This window comes from Engystomops pustulosus, chromosome 5 (genome assembly GCF_040894005.1).
Source record: "Engystomops pustulosus chromosome 5, aEngPut4.maternal, whole genome shotgun sequence".
NCBI lineage: Eukaryota > Metazoa > Chordata > Amphibia > Anura > Leptodactylidae > Engystomops > Engystomops pustulosus.
The window spans coordinates 75824514-75840444 of NC_092415.1; the positions used below are offsets into that span (position 1 = coordinate 75824514).

General features: G+C 36.8%; 1 protein-coding gene across 2 annotated transcripts in view; it reads right to left on the bottom strand.

Annotated features, from left to right (window-relative positions):
• Positions 1-780: 780 nt before the first annotated feature.
• SLC66A2 (solute carrier family 66 member 2) overlaps positions 781-15931 on the bottom strand; it is an 80037-nt gene continuing 64886 nt past the window's right edge. For both annotated transcript variants that reach the window (XM_072152392.1, XM_072152393.1), the window contains one exon: positions 781-8203. In XM_072152392.1, the coding sequence (XP_072008493.1) occupies positions 7996-8203 (208 nt within the window). In that variant the 3' untranslated portion in view covers positions 781-7995. The remainder of the gene's footprint in view (positions 8204-15931) is intronic.

Sequence of the window (15931 nt, forward strand, 5' to 3'; positions counted from 1 at the left end):
GCAATTATCAACATCCCTTATAGAAAGAAGACTAAGAAGAAAACGGGGCTAGTAGCAGGCACCTCCACATCTGATGCACCAAAAAGCCATTTCCAGTCACTTAGGGTCCCATAGTCATAATATTATATTATATATACACACATACACACACATACACACATACTGTGTGTATTAAATCTAACACATTTAATCATCAGCAATTAGTGCGATTCATCATAGATGTATGTTACAATGTACGTGTATGTGTAATGCAACTTTTTAACTGCGGAGGAATGAGTGGCAGGTAACAGATTCATATAAGATCCATGAATTCCTCTACTCTCATAGCATGTCTGCCACTAAAAGCTGTTCAGCAGCAACTGAGTGGACATTCCTGTGCTGGAGAAAACAGCCTGCCACTGCCCACAAACAAGCTAGAGAGGATGTGCATTTATATTTTCCAGGTACATACTTCATTTGTGTTTTTTTTGTTAATGCAAATTATTTTTACATTTTTGTGTAAAAAGAGCAGCTAGACCATAAATCCAATTATTATTGTAAGAAACTACCCTCCTAGTAACCTCAAGCAGCTTTCAAAGGAAAGGTACAATAATTATTCAGAAAATGGTCAGTATATGGTCATATTGCGATTTGAGAAAAAAAAAAAAAAAAACTTTGCCACAAATGTTTTCTTTCTGCTTCAGACAAGGGGGTTTAGGGCAAGATGTTGTAAAGATAGTCTCTATTATATTAAACATTTATAATAAAAAAAATTAAATAAAATGACAACACTAAGTAAAATAATTTTTTAAAATAAATTTTAAGGTCACTTTGGCTAAAAGATGGACAACAAAACATCGGAGCTTGATATTATACAAAGCACAACAGATGAATAGAACAAGGCATATTTGGTAGTATATATACACTGTATTTTTGCAGAATATTCAGCAGATATACACAAAAGCGTAGAAAGCATAAACAAAATAAAGACAAATTAACATTCATTAAATGAACATTTAATCGATGGTCATATTTTGTACAACATTCCCCCTAAAAACAATAGGCTGCTTAAACATTTGCTTTAGTCAAAAGCCAAGTTAAAAAAGAAAATATTGTGGAAGCTATACCAGAATTCTGTGGCCTAGAACTTACTTACGTTATACCCTAGCTCAGTGGTGGCGAACCTATGGCACGGGTGCCAGAGGGGGCACTCAGAGCCCTTTTGGCGGGCCATCACCCCCAGCACACCAGACAGGACTCAAATGATCTTCCTGCAGTTCAAAGCAACTTAAAAGATGCTGCTTTCAGGCATATATTAAAGTGATACTTACTTCGCTACTTGGGAATGTAGGAAGTGGGACAAGGGACGAATTATCTTTGGAGGACCTCCTGCTGGCCCCGCGATTCTCTTTTTTTATAGGACCTCCTGCTGGCCCCACGATTCTCTGTGTACAGAGGGACACTGGAAAGCTAAAATGATGAAAATTTTCCAACTTGTCCTCAGGAGGCCAATATGATTGAATGTTGTTGAGGAACAGGAAGCAATAAGTTACTGCTTTCATTTTTGGTTGGCACCCCGCAATAAATAATGGGGCTTTTGGCTTGCAGTTTGGGCACTCGGCCGGTAAAAGGTTTGCCATCCCTGCCCTAGCTAAATTACTATTCATTTTGTCCTACATCACGACTACAGCCTAGAAAATAAAAATATATGTCCCTCCATAGAAAGACCTCCTTCATTTCCTACCTTCCAATTTTTGAGCTGGTGGGAAAACAAAGATCTAAAATTCTTGCCCAGATGTGACTGCTTTACATTTAATGAATTATGGCCATTTCCACAGCTAACATCACAGGGACCAGAATAAATTTTAAAAAATGCAGAAATAAATGCATAATAAATTGGTGTATCCAAATTATGTAATTGTAACATTTGTTTGACAATGTGTCGCATTAAAAAAAAACGAATGTATTGTAGATATATACTGTTATTACACTAGCTAGTAGGTATTCTTCTAGAGAAGTGTATCATCCAATCTAATAATGGTAGACTTAAAGGCCACAAACCTTCATCCACCTATTATCCAGAATGTTGGCAGGAATACAAAGATGTCTTTCTGTAGAATACTTAATCTTAGTCTACGAGAAAATAGAAAAAGAACTTTAAATGCTGCATTTAAATGACTGTGAATGTGCAGTGCAAATGGCCAGTGGAACGGTTCTCCACCCCTACGACTCCTTTAAAGTTCTTTTTTGCATAATGCTAAATCTACCATAAGAAATAAAAAATATTGAGGACCGGTGACTTGAAAAATTCTCAACCCAAGTGGTACCATCTCACCACCAGTGGTACCGTTTGAAAGAAACACAACACTGGATGTTCTCTATTAGGCCCTAACAGTGTATAGGAGTCAATCATCCAAACTCCTACAAATGTATAAACGGATTCGGTACTGAAAATCTAAACTTGCTATAGACATAAAACAATCTACCTTGTTCTAAAACCATAGGACATGTCTAATATGTGTAGTGTACTGTGGTATGTAGGTCACACTTAGTTTCCCTATGAATGGACATTACTGAAGCTAGGACATGTACCATTTACAGACAACTCAGTCCTTTTCCTTATACTATTAATCACATTTCATTATCCGTTCTCTTTAGTTACCGTTTCTCACTTACTTATCCATTTCATCTTCTTTCTCAGCAATTTCTGCTGCTGCCTTTCATTTACTTTTACTTTATATCACCATCTGAACAACTTTCATTATCTTTATACTCTCTATCTCCCAACCTCTGACATGTCTCCAATTTTTCTGCCATCAGATCCCGGGGCTGTGTAAAAACCTAAAAAGGCAAAAAAAAAAAAAAAATCTACAAAGGCTGCAGCTAGATTGGATTCTGCTCAGCAGATCACCATCGTTCTGATATGAAAGTGTTATCTTCTGCTGTAGACAGTTGGCACGTTGTGACTTTTCTTACACAGTATTCGACACATTCATTAAGAAAGAAAATCCACACAATCTAAAAAATGTAAACCAAGTGGCAGATTTCACAAGAGAATATTCGAAACAAATATGACAGCCTTGTGTTGCTGAAATAGTAAATTATTACTTCCTAGAAATTGTGTGTTTAAAATATTTATACAATACTTGTTGGGTCATCCCTAGTCAACCCTTCATAATATATCTAAGGTCTATACCCTTTGACCCCACTGATCATATCCTGACATTTTAGAAAACTGTCCCTTTCAGATTATATGCAACTTCATCCTTGACCTCAACATCAATAATGCTGCAGGCAACAATGTGTCATCGATTTAGAAGTTCACTGAAAGAACACTGAAAATATAGCTCAAAATAAAACTACAAAGATATTCAGGTCACATGCATGGGTTCATGTGTTCTTAAATGTGTGGATTTAGTTGTGTGGTGTACTTATATAAATGAAATAAAGTTTTATATATATTTGCCATAACACACTCTTTTGTTTTCTTTGAAACCATCTATAAACCAAGATATGTCATACAGAATTGTAAGCAAGGGTTATAAATTCTTTATCAAAATGTTTTCAAAATCCCTAGTAATTCCAAAGGGGTATGAGAACGCCGTCAACTGCATACCAGTAATGGTCAGGAAGAACAAAACAAAAAACCCAAACAATGTGAAGTACTCATATATATTCGAGTATAAGCCTAGTTTTTCAGCACAAAAAATGTGCTGAAAACCCAAACTCGGCTTATACTCGAGTAAAAAAAATATAGGTTTTACCATGTTTTTGTGGTAAAATTAGGGGCCTCGGCTTATACTTGGGTCGGCTTATACTCGAGTATATACAGTACCTATGAAACATCAAAAGATTATTTTGGCTGGATTGCACCTTTAAACCAAGGAGAAGTTACTATAACTGTACCATTATTCATTTTATCAATACTTCTAAGCACTATGGGAAATGCTGAGACTGGATACTATAGCTAATAGACTCTAGTTGTAAGAGATTTTAACACAAAAAGAACACAAATGTTTCACTGCATGATGTTTATAATTGTTTGTTATATACTGTATATACATGCCATCCCCAACTTAAGGACACCTGATGTGCACACGGCCCCTAGTTACAGACAGATCTGTCTTCCCACTGTGACCTCTGGTGAAGCTCTCTGGATGTTACTATAGTCCCAGGCTGCAATGATCAGCTGAAGGTTTACTGATAATCCTTGTTCCCATGACAGCACAAAATTTTGAAAATCCAAAAAAAATGTCTGTAGTTACAATTATAAATTATACCAGTTTTGAGTTAGATACAAATTCAACCAAAGTCCAAATTGGGTTTCTATTGTTATGCCTCATAACAAGTCAGCAAATTTCCATTAGCATGCTACTTTACATGCACTACTAACATGCAATTTTGAACAACCTTCCAAAACTTACTGGACATAACCAAAAAAAGGCTATATTGATATCAGTCTTGTAGGCTTCTTGAAGACATTAAACAGGGTTTATATGCCACAAGTCCTGAACTAATTGCAATCCCTTGCATTCCGCCAAGAAATGTGCCCAGTTTCCCCTTTATGCCACCTCCATGACAAGGGGGGCATAGAGAGGTGTGAAGGGGACATCCTGTCAGCATAGCCTGTGCAAGCCTCATACTAATTATATACCAGTGGCCGGAGCATCGTGATGCATCCCACGTGGTAGAGGGACGGGGCTTACATCATTTGCCGAAACATGATGATAAACGTCTCTCAACGGGTAGATCATTTTTGTCTGCTAAAAAAACACCGAAAATAGAGCTTTTTTTTATTAAAACAAAGGACACAACGAAGGAACCTTATGGTCCCCACCACAGCTAAAGGGAGTGGCACAACCAGTGTCCAGTAAATAGGACAATCAGACATTAAACTAAGCTTTTCATTTATGATAGAAAACATGATACAGTGAACTGTGCAAAACTAGTGAATTTTTAAGCTTAATCATAAAATTCCAAAATGTACAATCATCTGACATGGTCACGGCTGGCTGCAAGTTGTTTACATAGAATATCACTGCGTAGGCTTTATAGATTTGGCGCTGTAAAACCTTCTTTACTGCTGTCAGGGAGAATATAAAGAGAAAAAGATTTAACACATAATTATATAAGCAATGTTCAGAACTGGAAAATGAAAATAATATAACATGTCCAGTCTAAAGCTTGCTAGAGCAAAATGGTTTTTATCAAGTATAGTTGTAAAGATGTTACAATGTAACATTCAGGTATTCCACCGGTGGCAATTGGCGAATCTGTAACACTGTGAATGGCACAAAACTAACTGATATACTAAAACACCTACGATGATTATAGAATCTGGATTAATACATATGGCAAATGTCCTGGTTCCTGTCTATGCACCAGCAGTGTATAACTTCTCATAATTATGCTAGAGAAGTATGATAAAGTCAAAATAATTAAGAATAACACAGATTCTCTCCAACACAGAAGCCAAGATGGTATTGGGGAGTGGTTCTCTAATGGTCAAACTATTTGTCCTCAAAATACACCTCTTCAGCAATGTATTGGCACACAAGAAAAAAAAGGTACATTTTCAGCTATTTTGGACCTGTGTGTCATAATAGATTGTATGAATGGGCAAATAAAGTTGTATCTTCTCCCTGTACTGGAAACCTACAACTACAAATACTCAGAACAATGGTTAATGTATTTCCATGACCACAAGGTAAAATAACTATTTGTACAGAGACTGGTGACAAAGCCTTCCTAATGTGAAGTCATAATTTGGAGACGGGCTGTAGAAAATGTACCGTGTAGAAAGTGCTGTAAAACCCACACACTGCTGTAGGCGAGACAGAACAACTATAATGGCTTCATCCCAAAATAAAATTATAGAGCCACTTACAAAAAAATGTTCATAACTAATGGTGGAATTAAACTCCAGGAAACAAAAGTATAAGCCTTAATAGAGCAAAATGCTCAAAGGAGGCGTATGGATCTTAAAATTCTGGTATTCTACAAACATTAAGGACGCAGCAGATAAAACAAATGGGAACCCATCACCAGATTTTACCCCAAATGTGAAATATCATCTCTTTACCTATAAAATTCTCCTCCAGACAGACATGTGACAATTAGCAGAGAAGAGTCATATTTGCCTGAGATGAAGGTCCTTGTTATTCAGAACCACACAATCTTCTAAAATTTTATAAATAAAAACTGGGATGTGTACCGACAGGTTACTGTAACTCCATTTTTAGGTACACTTCCAGTAAAAATAACACAAAACAGCAGAAAATATGTTATTCTGTGAAGAAACCAATTATTTAAGTGGAGAAAGGTCCTCTATAAATAGAAATATCAAAGTGAACCAAACTTCTTCTGCAAAGCAGAGGCTGGAAACCAACCAAATTACTGTATATACAGAACGTATTGCAAACATAAAAGTTTTTTGCCATTTAAGCACAGTAATTCCAAAATGTTTCCATAAAACATTAATATTCTGTTAGCATCTGGATGCCACAAATCTTACACCATGTGTTCTTTCAAGCTTCCTCTGCTGCCTACAGCCAGAACAGCTTAGCCATTGTAAGTCAATAGCTTATAGTAGGATGTGTGAACCAACAGCAATGACAAGAGCACCTTGCAGCCAAACCAGCTTCATTCATTATTACATTATACAAGTTAATACCCCATTAAAATGTTTCAATTGTTGAGGAAGAAACCATCAAAATTCATAAAGGAAATAAAACAAAAACAATAAAAAGATCCTGTACCCTGTAAGAAAAAGGCAGAATATTGAACAATCTTTTTGGTCTGGCAAGGCAATGTAACTGATTATAGTGAAAAATCCAGGATATAATAAGTAGCATTTTACAAGTAGATACGGTAACATATATGTGAAGGTCTTGACCATAGGCAAGGGTAGACATACCACCCAAAACTGCAATGTGTGCAGCTATCAATAAGACACATAAAACTGTACTGTGAATCCAGAAATCTCTATTTATAAATGTATAAACGAACTTGGATCTTTGATCCGCTGCTGGACCAAGAACAATGCTTCTAGTTCCATTCACTGTTTGATCTTTGGGGGTGCTGGGTGTTGAACCCCATCAAACTAATACTAAGGACCTATGCTTAAGATAGGTTGTCGATATATTTAACCATAATGGTGCAAAATTAGCACAAATACATCCATGTACTTATAATTTGAAGCCACATGAAACATTCTAGCATGCAATGGGAAAAGCACAGCCGTATATAGTTGTGGGGAAACTGTGATCCGAGTTTAAGAAGGAGCTACAGCCTGTAAAATACATTGCATAGCACAGCGCTCCAGGTTACCAGGACAAGAGGACCAAGTGTTTGTCCTTGGGTTATACAGACAGCGCAATTTGCTTGGTCATCCTATAAGCAAGACTATAGTAAGTATCTCAGATATTATGCAATTGGATGCGTTGGCTTCTATCACATGGCCCCCTTTTCAAATGATGTGTATCCAATGCTTGCTCACTAAACAGGTCATTCATCGTTTGAAGATCAAGGGGTGCTGTCAATTTTCCATTGCCAGTTGCCCATGTGTTTCCTAAATGGTGGCAGCTTGGTAAGTTTAATGGTTCTGGTGGTCTTTCAAATCAAAAATGTACAGACTTTTGAATGACAGTAACACTGTATGTAATCTGTATGTAGCCCTAGTCTGACACCAGTAATACAAAACTGGGTCAGAATGAAATATATACTGGCTTAATGTCAATGCAGCCACACTCAACAAATATGCATTCAAATGTATACACATGCATACAACGGGGGATCTTTTTAGATGTCATATCAGAGGGGACACTTTTACCAAGCCCGGTGCAGACAGTGGAAGAGCGTAACAGCACTGTGGAAAATCTTTGGATACAAAGGAACATTGAAAGTCTAGAAGGGTTGAGAGCTTCTGAGATACAAAAACAGACGTGCATTATTGGTGCAGAAGCAGAGCTGGAATTGGGAAGCACGTGATCAGACAAAATGTTTTTTTTTTCTTCATCACAGAGCTTTGGCACTGGTGACATGTGTAGTGTGTGGTACTGGCTTCTTAGGGTATACGCTGTATACGTATACTTGCAGCAAAATGGTAATGTCTACAAGAACTTGCAGGAGGCCACAGATTGTAAACTGAAAAGGAGCCTGGTTAAGAATAAAGTAGGCAGTCTTAAAGGTGTCTCCACTTGTCCACATCAGTACCATTTTGATGCTGAAAAAAAGAAAAACATACAATCAGTAAATAAAGTTGCAAATATTATCAAATGATTTATGTTAATCTATAGAAGATGGAGATATACCGTATATACTCGAGTATAAGCCGACCCGAGTATAAGCCGAGGCCCCTAATTTTACCACAAAATACTGAGAAAACCTATTGACTCGAGTATAAGCCGAGGGTGGGAAATGCATTGGTCACAGCCTCCCCAGTGTATATAGCCTGCCAGCCCCTGCCCCAGTGTATATAGCCTGCCAGCCCCTGCCCCAGTGTATATAGCCTGCCAGCCCCTGCCCCAGTGTATATAGCCTGCCAGCCCCTGCCCCAGTGTATATAGCCTGCCAGCCCCTGCCCCAGTGTATATAGCCTGCCAGCCCCTGCCCCAGTGTATATAGCCTGCCAGCCCCTGCCCCAGTGTATATAGCCTGCCAGCCCCTGCCAGACAGATCGCACAGAAGATATACAGGGGTCGCCGGAAAGGTGAGTTTAGATATTTTGACTCGAGTATAAGCCGAGTTTGGGTTTTTCAGCACATTTTTTGTGCTGAAAAACTAGGCTTATACTCGAGTATATAAGGTATTCCCTTTCTTCTTATTGTCTGTAGGTCCCCGCTTCTGTCCGCTCACATAGGTTTGCACGACAGATATCTCCCTACATGCAGAGTATGCTGCTCATGAAAAAGAAAGAAAACAGAAAGGATGGAAATATAAGCGCACTCACTGGAGGAAAGGATCAGGATTATGAAGAAGAAAATGGGAGAAAATAGATAGGACAGAAAGTAGATATAGCATGATCAATAGAAACCAATAATCTGAACAAGGATAAGAGTAAACAATCATTTTCATTGCCATTACATGCAAACTGGACTTTATGGTAGCAAAGCCAGGCACCCAGCACCTAGTCAGACCAGTGGAACTGGGATTCTACCTAAAAATAATCTAAACGTTTTAAATAAACTCTATTTCTGATTACACATACTGACAAAAAGAGAAAAGTACACTACTAAACTGGAAAAAAAAAACTGAAAATTAACGAAAATTTTAGACATTTCACAAACACATGAAGAGTGGAAGAATTGTCTTGGGCTATATGGTTTCTCCCAGACATTGTCCGCTCAACATTTTAAATCTTTCTTTCCAATAAAAAAAAAAATATACAAAACACCACAAGCCAAAATCGTTATTATCTTCCGTTACTAAAATGAAAATAAAAGAAGTGTAATGGATCTGGTGTCCATTTCAATGGACTTTTAAATGCCTCTGTTAATGTCCGTTGTGCTACCTAAAAATAAAAATTATACAAACTTGGATTTTTTTCCCTCCACTGGGCATCATTTCCCCTCCTTGGAATCCTTACATAAAAACATGAAATGAGAGCCAGGCCCTTCAGTCATTCCTCCACAAGAAAAGCATTTCATACAGTGCTCAGGTTCCTACTTTGTAACCTACTGTACATGAGCTTTCTGTATGCTTACAAGAATTATGTTGTTGCCATGTCCCACTAGTACAGTTTAATACAGCCTAGTGTTATCTTTTATGGCATCAATCATTTGGGATATTAGAAAGAGCTTTATGGGATCCATAAAAGAGATATACTATAGTAATACACCGGTAGTCTGTGAACTGTGCAAAGCCTCTAAGCCTATTGCTATATATGTGTAATACAGCAGGCGCACTGAGGGGTTATCGATGGAACAGAATTGTTAAGGAGATATTCTCGTCTTGGCATTCACATTAAATTTCATTAATCTGCCATATTTTATAATATAATATATTATATATATATTACACATTTCTTCAATTAGATGTTGCTTTGATACGGCCACCTCTGCTGGAGGGATTGCACAAACAAATAAAAGGTTTTTATATATGAAATGTCCGGGAGTTACTACATGTTGCACAGCTGTCCTGTGGTAATGATCACTGAATCCAGGTGGTCAGGCAGGACTCAATAGTCCTGTCTGGCCACTCCTGCCAAAATGTCAGGTGGTCATATCAAAGGAAGCTATCTCATTTCTATGGGACAATATGGCTACATTTATGAGAAATTATCTTCACACAGAAACATTTTTTTAATAACATCCATTGAAGAAATGTTTACATATGGCAAATGAATTAAATTAAATGTGAATGTCCAGATGGGAATACCCCTTTAAGGTGTAAGTGAGAAATAGAAGTCTGAAAATTGTGCCTATTCACATTTGATCCATTCCTAGACAGAATTTTCCCCTAAAAAGTCCATGAACTGTGAATAATATTTGGATAGTAATATGCAGCTTTTGCTTTGTTTAGTTCTAACCGATCACATTTTTACAAGGTGATGAAATGTAATTACAGTGCCCTTGAAGATATCCATTGGCTTGTAAAGATCTTCAATGACATAAATATGCAGTGACACACATACACTCTCACTTCTTACATGAGTATTCCCATCCCACACAGATCCACAGGATATGCCTCAAATGTTCTGTAGATGGATGTACACACATGGTTCTATCCAGAGATCAATACTGAGTTAAAAAGGTGCCTTGCAATTAAGAAAATCTAAATGAAAGCCTGCAATATAAAAGCACTTTCAGAAAATATTTTCCTAAAAAAAAAAACTTGGACAGGAAGTTTCTCGAAATGGAGAAAATGCTCCCCCTCCCTTCTGCCTGAGACAGTCACCATCTCAAAGTCTAAAGTCTCTATCTTCAGACAACTTTTATAATATGCACATAAACGTTCTCTGCAAGCCGTATCAACTTAAAAGCTCTTCACATTTATTTTCAAAGCTCGATAAAACAAGGAATTTATTCATCACCACATTTCTGTTACTTCAAATGTCCATGGTAACGTATTTAGAGTATAGCGTCCTGCAGTCCATGAGGTTACACAGAGAGAACAGGTGTGGACCGCATAGCTTCGGAGGTGGCTCCTGCCTGAGGAAGGAAAATGTCGCGGTTCACATCTGTTCTCTCTGTGTAACCTCATGGACTGCAGGACGCTATACTCTAAATATGTTACCATGGACATTTGAAGTAACAGAAATGTGGGGATGTATGAATTCCTTGTTTTATCAAGCTTTGAAAATAAGAGTTTTTAAAGTGTAATCATCATTCTAAAAAACTAAAAAAAACAATTCTGCTCCAGCGGTCCCTGGGAATTATTCCTAAAAGTATTTTGCCTCTCAGTCTCATTTAGTAGCTTTTTGTCCCATAGCAACTATGGTTTCCAGCTCTCAAAAAAACTACAATCAGCAAGAAAGAGGGGTGGGACGTGCTGCACGTGATATCATATCTCATATCTATGTATCTAGCTCATATCTTTCTATGTATATCCGATCTAATTTCTATCTACCTATTTGGCTCATATCCATCTATTATCTCATATCATATGATGATATATCTCACATCTGTCTATCTACATATATGCTATCTATCTAGCTCATATCCATCTCTCTATCCCATATCTATCTATCTGTCTATGTATCTACCTATCGGTCTATACCTTCAGCACAGCACATGATGGGGCAGCTTGAAGACTTGGAGAGTCTCTCTGCCATTTCATACTGTGGAGTGTGAGGGAATGAGGGAGGGGGGATTTTGATCAATCTGCAGCTTGTTTTTTGTTTGTACACAAGTGTAGGGAAAGCGGAGGGAGAGATAAAAAAGTGTAGTTAGTTGGTTACTACATTAGTTAGCACTTCTATCAGCACATGACTGAGTGCTGGAGCAATGATCCATGGGGTAAACAGCTGAGAGAAGGGAGAGAGAGGGAGTGCGTCTCATTTTCCCTCCGTAGTCAGCTCCTCAGTGAAGACAGAATGTGCCCGGCAACAGCTATCTAAGAAGTCACTGACAACAGGGGGGTGGCTGAAGAATACAAGAGCAAGGAGCAAGATTCAGTTAACTAATCCAATTGCAAAAGGGCTTAACATTACCTGCCCTACAACATATCAAAAGTTCTTTGAAGTGACGGTTACTCTTTAAGTTGATATGGCTTGCAGAGAAAAAATTTTGTGCAGTTGTGGTGAAGATTGCGGGAGTCGTCTTGTTTGCATTGCAGAAATAAGTATAGTGTCCATAGAGGCTTCCCCATTGCTAGTTTTGTAAGCAATCTTCTTACAAAACATAAAAATATTGATATAAAGAGATACATCGACAGTATATTTATTAGACCTAAGAAATGTAAAGAAAGGAAAAAGGGTAAAAATGTTGACCTGGCATATGTTTGCATATAAACAAATGTTAATTAGATGACAGGTTCACTTTAAAGGACTGCGAAAGCTTCATCTAGTGTGGGGAGGATTTATACATATAAACAGTGTCTAAACTTTAGTGATTATTGCTACAAAGTTATGAATTTTGTACAATCTCTAAAATTACTTTACAAGAAAACGATCAAATCTTCTAAGGAGAAGGGATAAACAAGCCCAAATTATACAAACCAGGCTTCTTACTATAGGAATGTATAAAAACTGCAGTTGTCTTGTGTTATCTAATGGCATAATGATGGTACACACATTCCCGACATGGACAACCAAAATGGACATTTAGAGGAAAAAGAACAACAAGCTGAGGGGAGAACAATGAAAGATCAAGAATTACAAAGCCTACTTGGTCTTGAATAGAAATTGATGAGTCAAGAGTGAGAGCAGCTTAACCTATAGATGAACAAATCTGAGAATGCACTGAATGTACAGAACAGGACTTTAAGATCAATCATATTTGTCTGCCAGTGTACATGGTCATTATACAGGAGTGCTAATCAGATAACCATTGTGGCAAAATAACAATTTTCATATTTTTGATAAACATTGTCTTCTTCAGAAAGAAGAGGGAATTTTCTCTTAAAACTAAATATACAGTTAATGATTAAATAAAACTACCATCAAAACCAAGCATGATAAACCAGGGACACCAACACATAGATCCAGGCACTGTGACTGTGGTAATCTTCTTATATTGGTTATCCATGGCACACTCCCTGTGTGCTTTCAGCTGCAGTAAGATTACAGCCGAAAAAGGGAAGTGCCGAGAGGGCAGAGGAAGATGGTGAGACAGTCTATGAAGCCTGAGAAAGGAAGGACTGTGGTAACACCCCTGAGAGTTTGCAGGCTTATTAGCATAATTGTAGCAATTTAAATATAAATGGTTAACAAATATAAGAAGATTACCACAGTGCCTGGATCTATGAGTAAGTGCCCCTGGTTTATCGTGCTTAATTTTCCTTTAACATTCCACTTCTCTCACAATTCAATATATATTCTGCCTTGTACATGGCCCAATTTTCATGCCATTAATACAATCATTCAATACAGGTATAGCAGAAAAATAAACATGCTGGAATAATACAGGTCACACACAGACTTGTTATCTGACTTTAAGGCATGCAAAGTTGTTAAAGGGGGTGAAATCCTTTACAGTGTGCTTTCCAAGCTATGTGGTTAGTGGACAGCTTCTACAAAAGGAGAATGGCTTAGGACTTTAGTTTTTAGTTGGAATATTAAGCAAAAGAATAAGAAGAAAGTAACGTCCCCAGAAGTAAGTTAACATTTCCTGCTAAGCCATAAGTATATTTTCTGCAATGGTGTTTTTTAATTGTGTTCTTTTCCATGACAGATGATCTTTGGCACTTATGACCATATGCTGAAGTAAAGACATTGGTATAAATAAAAAACTTACGTTAAGCAGCAGATAATATTTTTCATTTCTACTCTTATGTAATATGAAAGGGTCACAAAGAAATGGAAGTCTTTGCAGGAAATATGTGCTAATAAGTATCCAAGGATTGTTATAATAGCCATGTTTCTCCCCTGAGCATAGATATCTTACTTTAAAATATATATTCCCAATATTGTGTAAGTAAATTAAGTAACAAATTTTAATTTTCATTGATCTAAGCCAAATGGGATTATTATTTTTTTTTTTACAAGCATCTTCACATTACTGCAAAAGTATCAGTGACACCTGAAAAGTTCCTTTCCATTGCCAAATCTAAAGGACCTTTGCCAAAGGGGGTTATTCAGCCTCTTCCCCATTTTAATGTTTCTCTTTTTTCTAAAAGCTTACTTTTTATTTTTCTATCCAAAGAGTGTTTTGCTTTTGATGGATGAATTGTACTTCTTACTGGCACCAATAATTTGGCAATACTTTTTATGGATTTATATTTTTGTACAATATATTTATTTTTGATATTCTGGTATTTTTGGTACATTATTCCCTGTACTGATATTACCAATTTATAGATAGTTAATCTTTAGCTGTAAAATGTATTGTTAAGTGCAATAGTCAAACCTTGATCATTTATATAGGTTTTCCCTAGTGCTTCAATTTAAGTTGTTCAGTGTTGAAAAAAACCCCAAAAAAACATATCTAATATTTTTACCTGCAAGATATTTGTTAGTATGGATGTGGGTAGAATTAAGGTATCCCGACAGACTAGAAGCTTATTCACACAGAATGTTAGGCTGTTATGTATGCATTTCTCAAAAAGAATTAATGAGTATAGTAAAAAAAACAGCAATAGTGATGATAAATTACACAAGGTGCTGACTTACAAAGCATTTGATAAAGTGAATAACTAGGTATAAGCTGTGAATGACAGACCTATACCTTGAATAATAAAAGTTATCCAAGCACTTACAGGTTCATAGCTATGTCACTTTGTGATGGAGTGGCGACCTGAACGGCTGACAGAAATGATAATGGATTTTATGGCAACATTGCAAATGCAATGTGATATTTAGGTCATCTGTAGGACTACCCTCCAACCATGACAACACTTAAATATGGAATATCAGTAGGACATTGCTAAATTAAGCCCTAAATTTATGACTGGGACCATAAAGATAGCAATGAATATTCCAAAATGAAAAGATAAATTGTCTGTAAGAATGATGTTAGCTGTAGGATGAACTTTATTTAATTTTGGACAAGCAAATTTTAAAATGTGCAGCTACACTCTGTATAAAACAGGACACAGGTTGACAAAGCATTATTAGTTATTAATTGAAGACTGTCAGTTAGGCTGGATGCACACAAACATACACTGTTCGAGTCCTAGCATCACAGTTTCTATAGTGTTGGCGAAGCGGTCACTATGACTGAAGGACTCCAGTCCACAACCCTGTGCTCAGTCCATAGGAACTGACCAGCACTTAGTCCCGTTTCCATAAGTTGAGATTGTTCGTGTGCAGGTAGCCCAAGTGGTACAACTTGCTATTTTACCACTTCATAACTAGCATGATGTGCCACCACTTCATAAACCCCCACCGCAAAGCGTTTAATGGTACCATTTTGGGGATACCTGTATGTGACTGAACAATGTTTATTTTATTTTACCATTGCCTTTTTCCCCTTCAATTTTTGACACACTCATCTAGCGGTTTAAATGTGAAGCATTTATTTCGATGTAAATTTTGTTAATATTAATAAACCTTTTTCTTACATTACCATGTTCCCCCCAATTAAGGGCTTATAAAAGTTGATCAATAAATTCCATATACCCCAAAATGGTGGGGAAAAAAAAAAAAAAAAATCAACAATAACTGCAAAACAACAACAAAAACAACATACAGCTCTTTAGGACAGGTACACGCAAAGATTTAACAATAAAAACTGCACAAGCACATTTAATATATTTTACATTTTAAAAAATGGATGATAAAATCATAAAATAAGAGATGATAAATCTGAATCTTGAATAATTTTCATAACAAGATGTACAGGTTCAATTCATT